The sequence below is a fragment of the Eleginops maclovinus genome, chromosome 23, assembly GCF_036324505.1.
Source record: "Eleginops maclovinus isolate JMC-PN-2008 ecotype Puerto Natales chromosome 23, JC_Emac_rtc_rv5, whole genome shotgun sequence".
NCBI lineage: Eukaryota > Metazoa > Chordata > Actinopteri > Perciformes > Eleginopidae > Eleginops > Eleginops maclovinus.
In genome coordinates this window covers 6,119,232-6,140,887 of record NC_086371.1, presented here as the reverse complement: position 1 = coordinate 6,140,887, position 21,656 = coordinate 6,119,232, and the positions used below count along the sequence as shown (strand labels likewise).

General features: G+C 40.8%; 1 protein-coding gene across 1 annotated transcript in view; it reads right to left on the bottom strand.

Moving 5' to 3' along the window:
* The window catches only part of si:dkey-237h12.3 (teneurin-3), a 138,730-nt gene that overhangs the window by 29,335 nt on the left and 87,739 nt on the right, over nt 1-21,656 (bottom strand). The window contains 10 exon segments of the mRNA XM_063875682.1: nt 770-1,037; nt 3,947-4,208; nt 6,321-6,440; nt 10,388-10,502; nt 10,505-10,603; nt 11,094-11,240; nt 12,305-12,328; nt 12,802-12,822; nt 15,500-15,685; nt 21,003-21,203. Of these exon segments, the coding sequence (XP_063731752.1) occupies nt 770-1,037; nt 3,947-4,208; nt 6,321-6,440; nt 10,388-10,502; nt 10,505-10,603; nt 11,094-11,240; nt 12,305-12,328; nt 12,802-12,822; nt 15,500-15,685; nt 21,003-21,203 (1,443 nt within the window).

Here is a 21,656-nt window from a genome sequence, read left to right as displayed (position 1 = left end):
GATTTGCTGAAATACTCTTTACATCACAACAGCAATTATTTAAAGGCGTTGACAATGAATAAGGCCTGTATTAAGCACACCTTGATGTCTACCTGCGCGCACTCTGCCTTTGAATGTATTGAGGTATATGGATAAAAATCATGATAATAACAATGCACTGCACTTCCCTCCAGAGCCCTCTCAGTGCACTTACATGTGTTTTAGGGCTGTGCTTTTTGGAGAGAGGCCTGGATACTTTCAAAACCAACTTTAATCTTATTGGTTTACTGCAAAGTTGCCTACCCAAGCTTTAAGATGCTGCATGGAGTAACTTAAAAAGCCCTAATGTAGTATAATGTTCAAGACGACACTTACATCATTATTTAAAAACATAAATAAGTTATATTGTTCTGTATGATCTTATCAAAAAAGTCTGTTATCATTTGTGGTGCTGTTGTTTATGCTCTGCCTACTGCCTCATAGGCAGAAAATTAGTCAGCGCATGCTGCTGAAATATCATACATGCAAAACAAAGAAGTCAGCAAAAGAGCAGTGGCCTTCAAAAATGCAGCACTGGGGGGATTTCAGGATTTCACACCACCTGCTAAATCTTTATTGCATATGGTAACAAAAGCAGTCCCCGGATAAATAATCCTCAATTTAGAAAAAATGAAAAAAATCAATTCTCAAAAGTTCAACCGAGGTTCACTGCCTGAAGGTAGAGTGAGTCTGTGAGTGAACCTACGCTTACACAACATCTTCAGACAGCAGCTTCACAGCATGTACTCACCCACTGCCTCTGCCAGGCCAAAGACCCTCTGACTGTAGGCGTCTGTTTTATCCCAGATGAAGGTGTACGACAGGTCGGGGAAGGCCGGGAAAGACTTCTGGAACTGACGGCCCATGACGGCCACCATCAGGTGGACTTTCATCAGGCCAAAGGGGAGGCGGTCCGGGGTCAGCAGCACCTTGAGGATGGGCTTGTAGCCAGGCACCCTGGAGCTCAGGTAGACCAGGTTCAGGTCACTGCCTGGTATAGCAACTTGCTCATGAAGGACCTATGATTTTATTTGGGCGATAAGTCAGAGAGGGCAAAATAAAGTTTGGTATGATTAATGCGGGAATTAACATGACGCTGTTCATAAGCAAGCTTCACTCGAAGCAATAAGCCAAACTTCTTTGAATAGCTGAGCATGTTTGAAATTGTAGCACCCACGCACCGCTGTGACTTATCTGATTTATTACTGTCATACTGTGAATGATCGCCTTCAAAGTCTCCACTATCTTTCTAGTTGGTATGGAACATATTCATTTTGTTCAAGCATTATAGCGGTGATTTTGGTATAGACCACCTGCCTGTAACCTAAAGCACTATTTGCCGCATGATACCATATGCATTATACATAAGAGTTTTTACGTTTGGATGTCCAATATTGGTGTTTGTCTAATTCCCCTCCATTTGAGATGCATAAGTTCATACCTTGTAACACGCAGTCCTCTCCAAGCACCATCAACAGATCGTATATATCCACGACACTGAAAGCAATGATTGCAGATTCCATTGTGAGCAAGGTTGCAACTCCTTATACACTATTGCAGCAATGAGGCTGTACTATAACTTCATGCGTTGGTATTTTTCCCACTTATGCTTCTCGTTGACAATAAATTCATCCAGTGGAATACATTTAGAAGACTTGGGGTTTGTGAAACAGCAATTTGATTTTCGCTCTTATTTGTTAGTATTTGGTAATGCAATAACAACCACATGCAATACGTTGTTATGTATGAATTTGTTAAACGAGTAAACGTCTCAATGGAGTACTTACAGGTTTCACACAAAATGCTGGATATGCTTGCCGATGGTCTCCATGAGATTCTTTACGTGCAGGATGTTACTGGGTATACTGGCAAACCGATTTCAGACTCTAAAAGTTTTTCACAATTACGTGGTAGGTTTTAATCTGGAGTGACTCCTTTTTTTATGGATCGGCTGAAATGCTCTTTACACACACACATTCATTTAACATGGCGTTGAAATGGATCAGGCTGTAATTAACACACCTTCATTCTACCTGCGCCACTCTGCCTTGAATGTGAGGTATATGATAAACTCAAAATACATGCACGATCCCCCAAGCTTCTCTCATGCACTTTACATGGATTTAGGTTCGCTCTTGGAGAGAGCCGGACTTTCAGAAAACCAACTTAATCTTATTGTTTACTGCATTGCCACCCAAGCTTTAAGATGCGATGGTGTACTTAATAAACCCTGAATGTATTATTTCAAGACACATTAGTCATTATTTAAACAAAAAGTTTATATTGTTTCATTGATCTTATCAAAAATCTGTATTCTTTGTGCTGTTGTTATGCTAAGTCACTGCCTCATAGGCAAAATTATCAGCGAGCTGCTGAAATATCGTACATGCTAAAGCAAGGGAAGTCACGTCTGGAAACAGCAGTGGACTTCTAAAAATCAGCACTGGGGGATTCAGTGATTTACACCACCATGGCTAAGTCTTATTAGCTATGTAAAAGCGTCCCAACAAATCCTCATTGAAAATGAAAAATCATTCTCAATCACAGGTTCCCCTGAGTAGGTATCTTGAGTGAATTTCTCACGTCTTAGAACATCTTCGACACACTTCACAGAGTGAGATCTTGCGGACCCACGCTTGCAGGCCGAGATAGACGTGTCTGTAGTCGTTCCTTTTTATATGCTCCAGCAGGTGATTATCACAGCGGAAGCTGCCGTAAGACTTTGGAATTCAGGTTCCCATGAGCCAGGTCAGGTTGACATTTATGGTCTCAAAGGGGTCGTCCGTTGGCACAGCACTTGATGGTCTTGTAGCCAGGACCTGGAGTCTTGAGTATGACCAGTTTGAGGTATGTGGTATAGCAACGTTGCTCATTATAGGACTATGAGTTTATTACAAACCGGTGCCATTAATACACGTGTGAAGGTGGAGGACAGTAGAGCTCTTAAAAACGTAGGTTGTGAGAGCAGAATCTTGCTTGCATTTCACTAAGTGTGTATTACAAAACACTTTCATGCTTGTAATTGAGGAATTGAACCATCACGTTAATTTAATTAAAATCAACTTGCAACTACAATGTTTGATCTTTATTCTGAGTTTTTTTGTTCATCATCTGTACTCATGTTATTTTATCAATGCATTCTGTATTGATAAAATGATGGCTTTCTATCTGTTTATTAATGGTAGTAATCTTTCTAATCCATTTGATAAGACTAAATACTTTTATTAGACCATCTAATATTCTACAATTCTCGCATTATGAATTTGTGTTGAGCAGTGAACATATTAAAAACAACTTCTTACTTATTCACAACTATACAGTACATAAGTTCAAATCCATCCGAGAAAACTCCACAGGCAATAAATTAATTCAAACTTTAACTCGAAAGCCACAACTCTAATAATTATCTTGGTCTAACTCTCTCTCATCTCAAAGTCCCAGTTCCCTTGACCAGGTTTCACTTCAGACTGCCACTGAAGCATGTCCAACATTCTGATTCGTCCCTCAAATGTAACACAGTTTTATAATGTCCTAAACTGCAATATTGTGCATTTAGGGATTTTTAAACTCTGATTCCAACAAACTCATAACAACCAAATCCTGAGGCATAAAACCTCCACCCTATGAATTTATCAGTATTACTGTGAGACAATTTATGGGTTAGTATTTAGGGGGATGCCTCAGTTCAATCCAAGCTCAAAGGCAAAGTGAAAGGCAAATGCGAAAATAAGCGATGGCAAATGGAAGATAATGGCATTATCGTTGCTCTGTGTTTGTGTATTTTAGACACTGCTGCATGTTGGGATCAAACATGGGTTGAATTATTAAAGACATTCAAAACAATCAGATATGCGCACAAATGTGGAATTGACCATAAAAGCTCCTTAATGTGATCTCCCTGGGTCCCCTCTGTGTCGGCGGGTCTCACCTGGGTCTCAGGGATGATGGGGCTATCGTCGGGCGACGTCTTGTACAGCGTGGAGAGGGGCGTGGCCAGGATGAGGGGGTTGGGTCTGATCAGGCCGGTGAGGTAGCAGCTGGGGATGTCGTTCTCCTCACGCTTCATCACCACCGTGTCCATCACATGGAAAACGTTCCAGGGCAGCCATACCGTGCGGTGCAACGAGGGGAACGGGGCGCGCTCGTAACTCAGCGTCAGAGAAGCACCGCCATTGGCCAAGAGGTCGAACCTTAACACAGCATCATGAGACAAAAAAATATCACATATTGGATCAAGTATATAAGTGGTAAATGGTCTGCAAAGACGTGCAGTGTATTTTTATATATTTTTTGGTAAATCTTTTTGCCCTGTAAAAGATTAATAAGCTCTAGGAGTATGGTGTCAATCACTCGAGATCAACCACATCAAAACCACAAGACCAAATTGGAGCCACTCAGAAAGCCCTGATAGCTTTCGGATCAGACACCTCCATGTTTGCTTGTTAAGTCAGAGGTGAGAGCCCTGTGCAAGCAATATGGCCTCAGACTCTGAAGGGAATATAGTGAGACACTTTTCAACAAAGTTTCATAGAAATTGGGCCAAGTTTTTCCACAATCTTTCTGACAAACAGACAAACAAACTAATCCAAAATCCTAACCTCCTTGGCAGAGTCCAAAAACAAAGACAAGGTAAAAGTTCTACTTGGAATGATGTTTTCAGCGCCCATTTTTCTTGCTCTGTTGGACTTATTTTTAGCAATGTTATTACTGATAGGACAACTATGTCAAAAAGCCCTAAAGTTATAATAAACGTAAATGTCTCTTTGACTGCTGGAGAACAAAGTAACTGTTCCATTCTCAAGACTTCAATGGAAAAGAAAACCTTCCCTTATCAAGTCCATTCCCTCTCTACAACCTTCATACTATATTATCATTCACTGAATCTAATGTATGACTTCTGTTTAACCAGGCAGGGTGTGAGAAGACACGTTATGGTTGGATTTGGTTTGGAGTCTTAAGTCTTAAGAGTTCACTCTGGTGAACTGTTTTTAATTAGTACGACATTACTCAGGGAAAAGTTACTGGTTTGGAATGAAGGGCGAGTCTTTGAAGTGCTGCTCTATATATTCTGCGAGCTCCACTACCCAGGGGGTAAAGCATCTGTGTGGTGACATTGCATTCACATGCACAAAGACACACACTCGCAGATTTGAATGCTTATGCACGTGTTTCATGCACACACTCAGTAGGACACACACACACACACACACACACACACACACACACACACACACACACACACACACACACACACACACACACACACACACACACACACACACACACACACACACACACACACACACACACACACACACACACACACACACACACACACACACACACACACACACACACACACACACGCCAACAGTCAAGCTGTGCAGCTGACCTAAAACAGCTTCCTTCTCAAGCTCTCTCCACTTTGGGCAGTGAGGAGCTCACAGCTGCAAGAGGCCAGGCTTTGATGCTCCCCCCTCCTTTCTTAACACACTGAGCGGATCTGTTGGCTAACCAAGTGTGATTATCCCCAACCATTTATCACGCTACTTGTCAGAAGAGTTACAGGGCGGAATATCTGAAGAAATCAACTAATCCTCAGCTATCTGGGGACCCAAGGATTGTGCCTCATAACAACAGCTGTACAATTCTGTTCCACTTATACTGTAAGCCTTTTATTCCATACAGGCAACACATCAATACCGCGTTTGTCTGCTGAATTTGAATGGTCCACTATCTCTGACCAGCATCTGCAAAATAAAGCTTCTACCTGAGATGAACCCTTCCTGCAAAATATGTGACATACATTTGTCTCGTATGTGTGTGCATCCTCATTATTAAGGACCCGTCTGCGGTTACAGCAGCAGAAGGTCAGACAGTAATCCCATGTTTTACTACACCGCGGGCAGATTGATTCTACCCTTGCTGATTCAATGCATTTTAAACAGCCTGGTTCAAAATGGCCACTACCACTGTGACATTTGCATGAGGAATTGTTCTAGGGCACAATGTGCAGTCGTTTCAATTTGTTTTGAGCACTTTTTGGATAACTGCCAGGACAACTCTGCCACTGCTGGACAGCTTTTTCCTGCATTTTTCCATACTGTTCTCAGGATAGCGGCAAATGCCAAAAATGTATTTTTGCAAGGGCGACAGTTGAACCCTAATGGCTGAGTTTCTTGCTGGAGGGTGCTCATGTTTATTTGGACATGTAAATCAGTGTTAAAAAATGCAGATGGATGGCTGGTTGTTCCTGAATGTTGCACCTACTGATGCATGTGTGCACATAGTGTCTTCCTTACATGCCATCCTGTCGGGTGATGGTGTAGCCGTACTCGGAGTAGTGAAGAAAGGACACGTTGACTCCGATCAGCGGCGTCCCGTCTCCCGTGAGGACCTGACCTCGGATGACTGACGCCAGGCTGTGTGGGCAAACAAACACAGAAAGAGCTGAATAAACAAACAATGCCAGCCGGCGACAACACGCATCCACGGCACCGACAACTGCCATCCCTTTGCCAATGGCACCAGCAGGGAGGTATGATTTACTGAATGTTAGAAACGAGTGTGCCACGGGTTGTTATTCATGAAAATGTCACCTTACAGAGCACCTCTCCATCTCTGTTTACTGCTTTAAAAGCCCATAATTCAGTGTGATGATATTTTTCCAGACATAGAGGACTTGTTAAGATTTTTTGCAGCATCTTGCACGCGTATTGCAACATTTATATTCCACACAAGTGGATGCATATTTGTTCTCACAATAAACTATTATTAGTGTTAGACGAATACAGCTATACAAATGTAGAGCTCTAAGGGCAATTCCAATTTATGAGTGCAGAGAAAACATTATGTATTATTAAGCCAAAAAGACTTACAGATCAATTATCAGTCTGGGTAATTAACTCAGTAAATGAAGTGCACAACAGAAGGCATTTCAAATGAAGATTTGTGAGTGAAACAGTATCGTTTTCACCACGACCTTGCAAGTACATTTGCTTCCAAAAAAGAGCTTCTTGTCAGTGTCACACCCGACTCTTGTGCTCGCTAGTCTGATAAATGTGTGTGGTTTTGTGATGAAAGATAATATATAAACAATAATTTTGTTAGAAAGAGCTCTTCAACTCGGTAACAGATATCCTCTTGATGTGAGAAGTTGCAAAGCTCGACGACTGAAGTGTCAAGAGGCACTTCAGAAAAAAAACTGGAATTCAGAAAAACTAAATGTGATGCCGCAGGCAAACTGTCACACAGAAAAAGGAATGAAAAGGGGTTGGAAAAAAGAAAAGCAACAATACAAAATAATCACCACAGCACCTCAGAAAAGGTGAAACATAAATAGGGTAAGTGTGAAAAAAAAATGCATTTTGATTACAAGAAATACAAAATGCTCGCCAGTGAAAAGTCAAAATGGGAAGATTTTTCTAAATGAGGTCTGTGGAGGAAACAACAAGTCCCCCTTTAGAAAAAATAAATGCAGGACAGGCTTTCTGAACAAAGCTCCTCTTTTCTACCACACGTTTTGTGAACAGTCACACCTGGTGGCTGCCTTATACAACCGGCCTCCCATGGCTGGTCAAAGAGCAGGTAGGGGAGGGTTAAATGCTGCACTTAAGGGCACCTCATGGTAGTTAGTTTAGCATGGGGGAGCATTACTCATTCTCATTGCTCACCCAGATTTTCCCTGCTGGCAAATGGGTTTGCTTCTGGTCAAAAAGCTCTCCTCCTCCAGCTTGCCCTCACCTGCTTTCACCTAGAGAAAGATGTGTTTTCTTTGGCAGTTTTTATCCATAAATCACAGAAACGGAAGCTTCATACATGATTAAAGCCTCAGATATCCTCAGCGATTATTCAACATGACTGCAGGGCCTTCAGGTAAAGCTTGCTGTTGGTATTCTTAAGTGTGAAGTAATTATTTTTTAGCCAATCCTTTGTTTGAAGTTAAGAAGAGGAGACAATTCAATATTTCTGCATCAACATTTAATCATTCCCTTCTTCTCAACCAGAGCAGAATGTTAAAAGTGCTCCCTCTACATTTGTTACTGGTTGGCTAAAGATGTCTCATTTTGCCACTTTATCTCCGGGTCATTACGTATATGAGACTGGGATGATCAACAGCTTTAGCCTCTCTTATTTCCCTCCCGCTCCACACCCGGCACAGCCGTCTCCCATCCTTTATTTACCGGCTCAGGGAACAAGGCCACTTAAGAGCCCCGGCGAAAGGTTCAGTCTTTCTTCCCTGTGTCTCTATTAATCTTTTGAGCGCATGCTACAAGAGCCGAAGCCCCCAAACAAACGGCAAGTCCCACCACCTGCTGAAACCCCAGAAATGAATCATATAGTTCTTGCATTCTTATCTGTCATTGTCTCACTACGGCTGTAGAAAAACTCCATTTGAAAACCCAGTGGGAGACTTGTGGGGGGACATGTGATACGGCTGGGGGACCAGTGGGCAGCAACAACACACCAACCACAACACATGTTTTATTCTCTGGGCTATACGGGGGACGAGTTTACTGCCGAGTTCTGAAATCTGAGCGCACGCTGAAATCTGCTCCCTTTCTCATGGTGTTCACAATGGTTTCTTAAGAAAATAGAAGGAGAGGAGTGACCTCCAACAGTTTTCTTTTTCTGTGCCGTAAGACATCAGATACTCCACGTTGAGGAATAAAAGTCACCGCAGCTGTTGGAAGTCTTGATGCTGTTCTGTCTTTGTTCCAGGGCTTCAGAGACTTTTTTATAATGTATACTCTGCAAAGGCAACCAATAAATTATTCACCCTATAACCTCAGATGAACGTTTGAAAAATATGGGTCTCCAAACAAAACTCTGCCTTTACTACACTTGACTTCATTATGTGGATCTTTTAAAAATACATAATAATAATTTTGCCCAACACCTGCATGTTTGCAGAAATGCACAACAGTGTTTTTGACTACACATCTAACTTTTACAAGAAGATAAAAAGGCAAAATAAGTATTTTGAGCAAGAGAGCTAATGCCGCGGCCAGACATGACATCGACAGTAAGCTGAAGACAATGAGGATGAGGATTACTGAGAACCCGGCTGGGAGGGGGGGGATTGCCTCATTCTATATTTTCAGTAAAGCATGCTATTTACATAAGGATTACTTTAAACTATTGGAGGAAATATTCCCAAAGCCTTCTGCACACAGTTGGCAATCATTTCCCTCTCCATCAGTCGCAAATCAAACTCCACTCGTGATTGGGAACAGATGTGGGAGTGCACTGAGGTTCGGGTGAAAGATGTAACTGTCTCCGCAGTTTGCACATGATGTAGCCCAGTGGTCCATTCATCGCATTAAGAGATTCTCTTACTTAGTATTGAACATCTTTATTGAATGGTTTTACCTTGGATGAGGATATCACAACTTTAAGTCTTTCAAAAAGCTGAAGCAAATGTGAGGTGTCAAAATGAACAAAAAGCCAGCCTCCACACTTAGCTTAGCGTGTTAGCATGCTAACTTCGCTGTATGGAAATTAACAGAAATTAGATTTGATGCTTAAGGAGAATGTCATTAGTTTTAGTTTAATTGCAAACCAAAGTAGGCCTATCAGACAAGTGGACATGTTGCTATGTAGAAAGTTAAGTGATACTTAAGTTGCATTAATCATGAAGGGGACATGAATGTTTGCTCAACATTTCAAAGCAATCCTAAAAAAATACATGTCAGGATTTTTCACAAATAAGGCATGAGGCAGGGGATCTCCAAAGCCAGCAGGACCCATCCTCCTTCAATGCCTTCAGCTCTGTTTGATTGTTAAGTGCAAAATACAATTAACTTGTTGGCTCTTTGCAGACTCTGTGATTGGACCAATTGTATTGTGGTTTACTGTTGGAATAAACAGATTCTAAAAAGATGAAAACAACTTTCGAGCAAATCTCAAAGACAAATGTTCTTCAATGTGCTGGTCTTAGATATTCAAATATACTTTAAAATGGGCAGCACACAAATATTGGTTACTGATAAAGGTTCTACATTAATGTGCGGGGAAAACGGTCTCTACAGAGAAATGTTTGTTTTCCTTTCCAATTTGGAAATGACATAGTCCTGTTATCTTGGAATAAGAAACCTTATCCGTACTCCTTTCCAGTCATGAGTGTTGTTTTTAGCAATGATCAAGCTCGCTCTTGAGCTTTTTAATCTTGACTGCTGAAAGACATAAACATGTGTGGCAGCGACACCACTGCAAACACACTTGTCACTGTGACTGCAAAGACAATGAGATGTGATGTTCTTTGACGTTTTGGAGTGGCTTCCCAGACACCCGTGTCTCCCGACTGGTAATGAGACAGCAAACAGCAAACGTGACGCAAATAATTAAAGACCTGCATTAAGCCGCCTACCTGCTGTTGAACGGGTTATCCCAGGGTATCACGTGACTGCCACTGGGGCCAATCAAAAAGCTGACACGGTCGTAGAAGCCCTTGGATGTGGGCTGGGCGGCTGAACTCTGGCCTGGCCGGCGATGGCAGCGGGGTCAGGCGAGCCGCGACAGTAGGTCTGACCCTGGCAGGCGACTTGAGTGCAGCAATCTGGATCCATGCAGTCGACAAGTCCATCTGGGAAACAGGACGGACAGTCAATACGGGCAGGGGAACGCTTGGTTGACCTGGATGCATTTGGAAACGTGTGCCGTTATTGTGTTGAGCTCTAGTGCACACAGATGTCTTCTTACGTGAATTCATTAAAGCGAGATCCTGACATGAAAGTTCGAACTATTTCAAAGTGTGTCACCTCAAAAGTTACGGGTGTATTTATCAGCACTTTGTTTGACACGCAGCCCCAGAAAATTGATATATAGTCAAAAGTACTCTTTATAATTGATCTACTGTATATTTTAAAGCGAGCTGTTTAACAATCTGCTCTGCTACAGCATTTGCATATTCTTTCCAGTGATGTTTTATGTATTATTGATTTGTTTTGTTTGTTTGCACTGTCACAGAGGAGTCACATCAAAGCCAATTTTCTGTCTTGCACAATAAGAGTTACAGACCGTTTTTTTCAGAAGCTAAAAGACTATTTGTACGAGGCTTTTATAATTCTTCCTACCTCCCTCGTTATCCTTGCCATCTGAGCAGAGCGTTTCCGTCGCTACATCACATCCCAACCCTCGCCACCCTGACTGGCAGATGCAATGCCAGACGTTCTGATCCAGGACGCACCTCCCGTTGTTGTTGCACAGCCCGGGGCAGCCGTCTGTCAACACATCATGTACGTGTCAAACGGCAGAGCAAGTGAGAACAAGGAAATCAGGAGGAGAAGGGGAGGGAAAGACAAGAGCGTGGGGGGCATTTGGAGTGGACAAGAGGGGAGAGGAGGGACAAAAATGATAAGAGACAGTTTTGAGTGAACATACAGTACGATACACCTCTGACAGGACTTGGGATGTGGGGGAGGGTGTGAGGAGTTACAGTCGTTTCACATGAGTTTATGGAGCATGTACAACTCCACTGAACAGGAGGAAATATTAGATAAAAGAGGATGAAACATGCTGAGCTGTTTACTTAGAGTTAAAAAGGCCAACGGGATACACTGTGAATTCATGTTGAGTCAAATCTGTGGTAATTGGTGGGTTTATTTGTTGTCTTTAATCCATGTTTGCATATTTCTTTATGAGTTGTTTTCGGGTTGTGTGTATTAACATAGTGTGATTTTCAAATCTGGGGCAATTTCTGAGTTTTTTCCTCTATTTCAATCATGCTTTAGAGAGTTCAAATTTGCACAAATCCCATTTAAGACGCTGAAAACCAGCAAGAACTTTATTGCTTTGGCCTGAAAATAATTGATGAAGGAATAGGCTATTGCTGATGCTAGAAACACTCATGTGAAGTAACAGCAACATCAAAGGGAAGGGGAAGTATATATGTAAATAGGAAGGGGAAGAAGTGTGGAAAGAAGGGGCAGGATCTAGAGTCTCTACATTTTTAGAAAACAGAGCACTTCCTGCCAGATCGCATTCCTTCTAGTGGAGGGTGAAGACAGGGAGCCGAAACATGACTAAACCACACCAGTTTGGGGCGTTTAATCTGGCAGACACAGGGAATTAAGACAAGGGGGGGGAGCAGGGACCGTGGAGTCTGTGTGAGACTGGTTAAGACGGACAGAAAATGAGGAAACATATCGGGCGAGCAGGATCACAGCAGGAACATTATGATCGACTCGGACAAAGAACAGGTGTATAAACGCCGTGCTAGGAAGACAAAGAGCAGGGAGGGATTGTTTGTGACAATCTCCCTTGGGGGGATAGTGGTTCAATTTACCTTTATATCCTATCTTGACTGGTCCTATTACACAATCGAGGAAAGGGAAACATTTGGAAAAGAAAAATTACTTATCTCTTAGGTGGCAGAGAGCTAAGACTGACAAACACATTTCCTTATGGTTATACTTGCAGGGGAGCACAAAGTGAGAAGGTTCGCTGGCATAAAGCTGATGTACCTGCCAACTTGCTTGAAATACTTGGAAAAGAAGCTTTGCAGATAGTTTTCCCAAAGATTATAGTTGGCTCGCATTCGTTTTAGTTCCTGCTCTAATTTCAATCTCTCCACTGTGTATGGTAATCATAGTCGTTATGGAGATTGAGCTGAATAGCTATTACTAAGCATGAGTGACAGGATATGACTGGAAAGCTGCGAGCTCACCCCTTTTTTTTTTTACAGAGTTCACTTATTTTTTTCAAGCAACATAAAGGTGTTCAGAAAGAAAAACATATTGCATTTAAAGTATAATACTCAAGCAAAGTGAAAAGTGTTTTTACCTGATACTCTGGAATCCAGGGCTATACATGTAAGCCAAGAGGGAGTTGGATAGAGATAGAAAGGTAGGCAGACAGGCATACAGACAAAATAGAAAAGAGAAAGGATATAAGTAGGAGTTAGGCAAAGAAATGCAAATAGAAAAACATGTAGGAACATTTGAGAGAGTTTTAGGGAGGGATAAAGGAGACAGAACCTGCAGTACAGGAGTATTCAACAGAGTATAGATGCTAATTAAAGCAGCAAGTGATTCATCAGAAATATAAATGATTCCATGATCAAAATTATCACATTTTCTGTAAAAAAAGCCTTGGAAGATGATCATATTTCTGTTAGGAAGAAATATACATGAATTCAACCTCTTGCGCTTAGAGAGACATTCACACTCTCCATCTGATTTTCTTTGCCAAAACAAGACAAGCAAACACAGATGAAGAACACTGGATTTCTCTTGATATGTGGTTGTTAAAACACTCTTTGTTCTTTTAAGACTATACAGTATGATGTAGTTTTATCTGGAGCCTGATTCACATCCTTTTACTGTCTGCTTGTCAGGAGTTATGTAGTCTCAGTCCATTCTGAACGCATCATGAAGCAGCAGTGTGATAAACTTTTTTTTTTTTTTTTACTTCAATGTTGCCGTCATCTCCACTCCGGTGATTTCAGAAAACTGCACGGCAATGAGCCAGCAGTAAACTAAGACGAATCAAAACACACCTCAGTGGTAAAGTGTAGTGCAGAAAAAGTGGTGACAATGGGTTAAGCCTTGCATATAAAACAGGATCTAGATGCCGGTGACAAAAGAACGGTCGAGGAAGTCCTCTATTCAGCCTCTGTCCATGTAATGTGATTAAAAGGTGCTTTGTGCAAATGGCAGTTATTCAGGGTTTGAAAGACAAAATAAGCTCTCGGCTCTTAAAGAAAAGGTAACACACTGCCTATTCATCTCCACTGCAACCAAAGCAAAGTTACTTTCCTGGCAGGAGCCTTAAACAGGAGGAAAAGAAAGAGAAAATGGATGGGCACAATCAGTCCTGAAGAGGGGAAGATTAATAAGATCAGGAATGTGACCCCTCCAACAACTCCCTCTCCGCAAACCCCCTCGCCCCCTCAGAGATGGATCAGCGCTGTGGACCGGGTATTGCTGATGAGAGAACTTGTAAATACATAATTAGGGTTCAATAGTTTGGAGTGCCAGATCTTTGTTTCACTGGGAGTGTGTCGTCATTGAGAGGTTGGAGATGACACTTGGGGGAATGCTGTTTGACGTGGCGTGTCAGGGTTTAACTACAGGACCTTTGACAGGGGGTAAGGTGTCAAGGAAGTTGAGTTAAAGGTCAATGGAAAGTGACATCTCAGAACTCATTATCCTCACTAATGCCAGGTGAAGCACTGCCATTTCAGAAAAATGATATTCCAAAGAGGCCTAGCGCCGGCTTTTTCAGCTCCCTACATACCTGCCCTTGACTCACTAATACAGGAGCATCACTTCAGCAGTCTAAAAGGTGGAATATCTAAATGGTCGATAGGAAAATTACAAAGTTGAGGAGAAAAAAAAAAAAGATTTTGTGAAGAGAGAGGAAGAGCTGGCCGAAAGCAATGATGTGTCACATTTCCTGTTAGTGGGAGAGATGGTTAACAGCTTATATCAAGATTAAATCTCCTACATTTCAATGAAAATTGGTAGAAATAAATTGCCACCATTGGAAACTGGTTGCACTCATACCCAATTCATTCAAACCTCTACACTTGCCATAAGGTCTGGCTAAGAATAGCTGGCAGCTGAACAGGTAATGAGGCTTCAGCTAGCAGAAACTGACATTTTTTTTGGTAAAACATGGGAAAATTGTTCATATTTTAAGAAAAAATCATTATGGCGAGTAACGTAAAAGCAAAACCACAGTATAAATATACGTCATCACCAGTAAAAAGCATACTATCACAGGGAATGTAAATACAAAGTTAAATCATTAATACATTTGTCAATAGCATTTCATATTTATTTCATATTTATTCTGTCTATAGTGTCTGTATAATACTATTTACATACCTCTGAATATGTATTCATTATTTATATTACTGTTCATACTGTGTAAACTTAAGCTTTTTATGTATTTCATATTTATATTTGTATTGTTCCTATAGATTACACTGCACATCATTGCTTATATTTCAGGTAACTTAATTTCATTGACACCTTACTTGCAATTTTATTAGACCTGCATCTAATAATCTCCCTCTGAAATCTGGTGTAATATGGAGTAGAATACAATGTAAATACTAACTCAACATTGTACTTGAGTAGAGCACTTCATTAAATGTGCTGTATTTCCACCAATAAATGCGGCTGACTAACTTTCATAAGAAAAGAAAAATGGAATTATAAAGATCCTGGCCACAAACGTTTTCAGTGATCTTAAAACACGGTGGTTTACCTCTGAGCAGTAAAAACCTAACACTATAAAGTACTTTTACTGGTGTTTCATGCGGAGGAACTTGTTGGGAGTAGGCGGGCAGCAACAGAAGCGTGACATGATCCGTGTCTTTCCAACAGATGCTTGAAACTGCACTGTAAACACTGACATTCAAACTCCAAAGTTGCCCTTTTAAGCCTGTCCATAAATGAATTTCCTCTGTAGTTCGTGCCCTTCTGTCAAGTGTGTGTAGGTGTATGGTGGTGCATGTGTCACTGTGGCTCACCGATGGTGCAATGTTCACCCGTCCAGCCCTGATGGCAGTCACACTTGCCCTCTCGGCAGACTCCGTGGTCGATGCAGCGTGGGTGACAGTCCCTCTGCTCACACTCTGATCCTGTCCAGCCTTCCTCGCAGTGACACACACCACTGATGCACAGGCCGTGGGGACCACAGTCCACCACGCACACCTCTGTCGCAAAAGAAAAAAGCAACAGTCATGTCGCTTCTGTTCTGTGAAAGAGACCTTTCCTATTTTCTGCAGGTGGGTTTAAGTATTCTGTGTAGATGCAATTGCCAAAACTGAAAACTTCTCGGATGTTTGCTGGGAGTGAATTGATTGGAAAAAGCTAATTTTTACAGTAAACCAGACACATTTTTAGGCTCTTTTTGAATAATGTGTTACAGAGCGTCCTGAAATTGTGATGGCAAGTATTATGCATATAGTATATATATTCAAAAAAAGGAGCTGCAAGGATAATGGATCATCATTGGTGTCCCGCAGTGGCTCAGTCAGTAGGGGCTTGGACTGGGAATCGTAGGGTCGCCAGTTCAAGTCCCCGAACAGACTTGAAAATATGGAAGGTGGACTGCTACTTGGAGAGGTCCCAGTTCACCTCCTAGGCCCTGCTGTGGTGTCCTTGAGCAAGGCACCGAACACCTCCAATCCCCCCTCCCCATTGCTCCCCGGGCGCTGCACGATAGCTGCCCACTGCTCCTAGTACTAGGATGGGTTAAATGCAGAGGACCAATTTCACTGTGTGTGCTCTGCTGTGTGCATGTATGTGACTAATAAAGAGGGTTTCATCCTCCGATTCTATCTGAAGAGACTTATAACAACTGAAATCTATACATTCAAAGAGCGTTATTTTATATAGGCAAAATCCAACGTCTTCCTCATGATTTATCCTCTCAATTACTACTTAAAAGTGTGTACCTTGTCAGAGAATGTAAAGTTAGTATACCATGAGCTCCTATGAGACCATACTATACCAGACTACATAATAAATAGATGGGAAAGATTTGAAATAAAAAGGTAAATCCTCCTTGAAAAACTGGGAAATTAATCTTGAGTTATTACTGTTATGGATTCCGGTTTTAATAAAATCCTTTCAATTGTTCTCTAAAAAACAGCACAGAAACACAGTACCCTCAGCTTGCATTAAAGCAATTCAAACGTAATGAGTGCATGGTGGGAATGCACTTTGAAGAGATGAAACTTTAAACAGAAGAGCAAAAAGAAACACGTGTGTGGGCGTGTGTCCAATATGTGTTCTCATTCAAAATATCAGCAACAAGCTCTAAACTTTAATAAACCTATCAACAAATGGGTCAAGCCAGTGCAACAACAGCTTTTTCACCATATCATCAAAGCCTATCACACAACATTTTCAGTATTGCTCTGAATGACAACAGCAGAGTTAAAGAAAATGCCAATGAAAGAGCAACACAGGTTATAATAGGCATTGTTATTCCTGCAGCCCCTTGGTGCATCTTTTTAAAATATTCCACCAACTTTATTTCTCTCTGCAGTGCACAAAAAAAACATCCCTCATCGCTCAAAACAGTCTGAAGTCAGAGCACAAGTACAGTAAAGCACAGCAATTACTTTGTGCTTCTAAACACTTCCAAAACAACCACTTTTCAGGTTTTTATATATTCTGGTAGCTCATTTGCATTGAGTCTTGGCAGCCCGAGGCGAGGGTTATGGATGTAAGCAGAATCTTATGTCTGGACTTTGAGAGATGTTAGATCAACATGATTTCTTCAAGTTTGGAGCATCGGAAACAGCAGAGCATCTGTTATGAATCTGTGTTATCTTCACAGAAGTAGAATTCAAATGATCGAATCCACGGGTGGTAAGTAAATCTGCCCGCACCAGGCTAAAGCTAATGCTCAACAAGCTGTGGCTGCTCTGTTGAGAGAATAAGGAATGTTCATTTACTGGAACGGAGAGCTTCTATCAAAGCTTTTGAGCAGGAGAGCTTTCCGGCGTGACAACAGTGTGCTGGAGGAAAGTGGCTCAAGTGTGTCCTCAAATTTTAGGAGACTACATTCTTCGGGATATTTAAATATACCCATAACCAAAAAGTTTGGCACTTTTAAAGAAAACTTAATATAGCCTTCAGGTAAAGTAGATAAGCCAAGAGGCATATTTCTGCCGTCCAAAATGTTACAAGCTATGGATAAAACATCTACTAATTTACTTTGTTTTTTCATTTTTAAATCTAATAAACCCCCTCTGCTTTACCCACACAAAACCTTTAGTGAAGCTCTTTAAGCAGTCAGTTTCCAGTTCTCTGAATGGAGTTTGTCTTCGATTGAGAGACCTTGGATGGTTCTGATTAAGTCAAGTCGACACTGTAGAATATTAAGCATGCCTCTGGAGGGGAGTCATTTGATTCCAAAGGGATACCTCCTTCCCATAGAATCTATGCAATCAATTTTTCATTAGTCCAAAAGTGTTTATCTGCCTTTAACATGCCCCTGACTCGAGCTGGATAGGGGTTGTGGGCGGTCGATTCATGCTACTCGCTTGTTAATTAAAGTTTATTTAATTGAAGAAGCACTGCAGCATTAATTAAGAAGGAATTCTCCTCCCACCCAGGTGGGTAAAAGTGTGGCTTCTTGGACCGCACCAGTTCAGTCACTTCTTGTATTGACAAGCCAGGGACATCTTGCTGAGTGAAAGGGTTGTGTGTGGAATTCTTTAATCTTTAAACAGAATAACAAACTACTTCTCTTTAAAAAAGAGAATAAAGAAAGTCTCCAAAAGAAAAGAAAAAAATCCCTGTTCACAAAACACAATCATTCTTTCTTCTTGGGCCCCGACCAAAGAGGCTGCATGCTGCGTCAAAAGGGCTGCACACGCATCTATCATCTCAAACACACCATCCAGCCTCCTTATGAATTAATTTCCAATTGAATTTCAGCCAGAAGAAATACATTCAAAAGCCTTTTACAGTGAAAGAAACAAACTGCAACTTCTGCTTCTAATTGTTTGACTCGGCGTGGCCATTGTGTGTCTCTTCCCGGGTTTAGCACACAGAGGATAAGTCTATTCTGATGGAGGAAACAGCACATAAATCACCTGAGGCCCACGCGCAGATAACAGATAGGAGGGGCCAACCTAACTAACATGTCACCTTGTGTGTCGAAAGCCAAACGCTCTGAATACAGAGCTGATAACATATGAAGAAGCTCTGCCGTGAGCAGATGGGAATATACGATAGTCTCATCTACTCTAAAAAATCTGAAGCTGCTATAAAACACGCTGGCAAAACTTCTGAACAAATCTATAAGTCTTTTTTGAAAGAACACACATTTGTGTTGAATTTCAAATGGAACATATGTTGGGTCTCACAAGAGAAATGTGTGGAAACAAAGCTTTGTTGTCAGCATATGCTCGGTTTCAAACCAACACGTGCTACAAGTTTTGATTACCAAACTATAAAGGTGTGATCTCAAACACAGCTTGATTTATTTAGACAAAAACACAATTAAAATGATTTATTCAGGTTCAAACTAAATCAAACCTTTTACGATTTGTACAATGCTTGATAATAAATATCAGTCCTTTTGTTACATGATTTAAACATAATTCCTGTTCACCAGTGTTACATCCTTTGGAGTACAGCGCTGTCAATATTGAGTTAAGGTTTTCACAGACTTTCCTTTTTATATTCAACATTTTCCAAGCATGAGTGACTGGCTATCACAATACAACATCTGTCTCCTCATTCCCAAGACATATTTTAATAATGGTTTGTTATCTGTAGTAAATACAGGTTATTTTCAAACTCCTGCTTAGAGAACAACAGAGATGTTGGAGGCATTTCAGGGCGTTTGTGCAAAACACATTTGAAGTTGTAGGAATGGCTTCATGAATTTGCATAAAAATAAAGAGTTTGAAATGTGCATCCTAATTATGGATGTTGTTGTTATGGATATATTGTTTGTATTGAAGCTTTCACGTAATTAGTGAAAATATTGACAGTACATTTCCTTTAATTTTGCCCCGAAGTTAAACTTTACTGAAGGTGAAATAGGAGAGATGTAACCCAGAGCTCATAAACCACAGTACTGACAGTACTGTAGCATGTGCATACATCATGAGACGGTCCCATTCATCATCTTTGGAGCCAACCTCGACTTTTCAATTAATAATGCTGTTTCCTGCATGTGTACCTACAGTACAAGGAGGAAGCCTAAACATACTGATTTGAGTGTATTTTATTTAAAGAGTTTCATTTCAAAATGTGACATATTCATTTGGCAAAATAAATTGCTCTCTGATCTTCACTAAATTATATTTCAAATGCAAAAATGATTAATTAACTAAAAAAACATTCAAGATTAAAACATAAATCACATTTTCCCCCTTGTATTTAGAGATTTTTAGATTCCAAAGCTGATTAATTATACCCACAGCTTTAAATAGTACACCCACAATGAACTGTGTAAGCTGGATATTTGATTTCAACCTACAGTTCTCTTAATAAAGGCTCTTACAGTACATCTGCTGTTGTGTCTGCAGCGGCCTGTGTGAATTTGGTTAGAGAAACTGTAAAAAGGGTTAGAAAAAAAAAGGCTGCACTGTTTGCAAGGATTTGTAAGTAGCATTGCTCTTTATGGTATCAATAACTGAATGAATGAATACAATTCAAGAAGATTAAAATGCCATCTCGTTCTTTTGAAGCCATTGTGTCGACATTGACTTTGTTCACAAAAAGGCAGAGATTGTCATTGACATTTTTTTAAAGAACTAAAGCCATACTCAAAAGCACTTTTTACTTGGAGCTGAAACCTGGTGATGTGATTACTCAATTAGTCAATCGATAGAACATTTAATTGTATGAACTTTGAAAAAGGATTTTTTGATGTAAAAGCCCAACATTATCAAGGTGGTTTTTCACATGTGATTTTTACCTTTATATTTATTTGAGTTCGAATAAACATAATCTTTTCAAGCTGTTAACTCAGGCTTTCAGAAAGTGTACCTCGCATTTCTTCACAAACTGACATTATAAATTACCAATTATTAATGAGTGGCTAATGATGGATAAATCCTTTGAGCATTTGTTCAATATGATCTTCTTTGTTGCTTATCTTTAATTACATATTTTTTCAAACAAGTTACCAAGATGTTAACTTGTGTTTTAGGAAAGTGTAATGGGGATTTTATCACTACTTTAAACACATAAAAGAGACCAATATTGCAAAGGGGAACTGTTAATAAATTAATCATTTGAGTATTAGTTCTAATTAAAAAGGAAAAACAAGATCCAGTTTTTGTCTGTTTATCTGAGTATATATGAGTATATATTTGAGTTTTGGGACAAGATGTCGTTTCCTCACTACATTTCATAGGGCCGACTATAAATTAGGGAAATTAATTGCAGCTTGATCAATATTAAAAAGAACCTTTAGTTGAAGACTCACAGTGAGACACATTTGAATACGTGACCAAATCGCTTTAGGTGATGAAATGAAGTGCAATGTTTTCTGACCTATTGAGCAGTCGGCCCCCGTCCAGTTGGCCTCGCAGACGCAGGTCCCCGAGTCGGTGTTGAAGGTGCCGTGACTGGAGCACTGCTCTGGACAAGTGCTCTTCAGGATCTCACAGCTGATCCCCCCCCAGCCCGGGTTACAGTGGCACTCACTGTGATGACAGGCTCCGTGACCGGAACATGTCGGGTCCACACAGTCCACTGAGAGCCGGGGCGGGGACAGAAAAATGTTAGTTTACCACTTCCAGACAGGATATCAAACCTACTTATTTACCCCGGCCAATTTCACTCTGCTACAAGCCAAAATCATTTTTTATCAGAGTGGAAGTGCTCCAGTGCCAGATGACGTCTGTTAAGCCACAGCTGAAAATGCTGCTGTGTTTAGTTGTGGCTGGTTTCGTCTTCCACCCTATGTTCTACTAGCTCCTCTATATTATAGGGTAGTTCCCATATACTGACAGTATAATTATGGTCCATTATAGGCCCTAGGAGAAGGGGCACAATTAGCGTCTAGACCGATGTAATCAATTACTATTAACAATGTGCGGATCAACTTGCTGATCTAAGTTAATAATTGGCAATTATGACCAACATAATCAACCCATAGGGATCATTTCCAACAGCATCATTGTGCTTCCTCTGGAGCTGATTTCT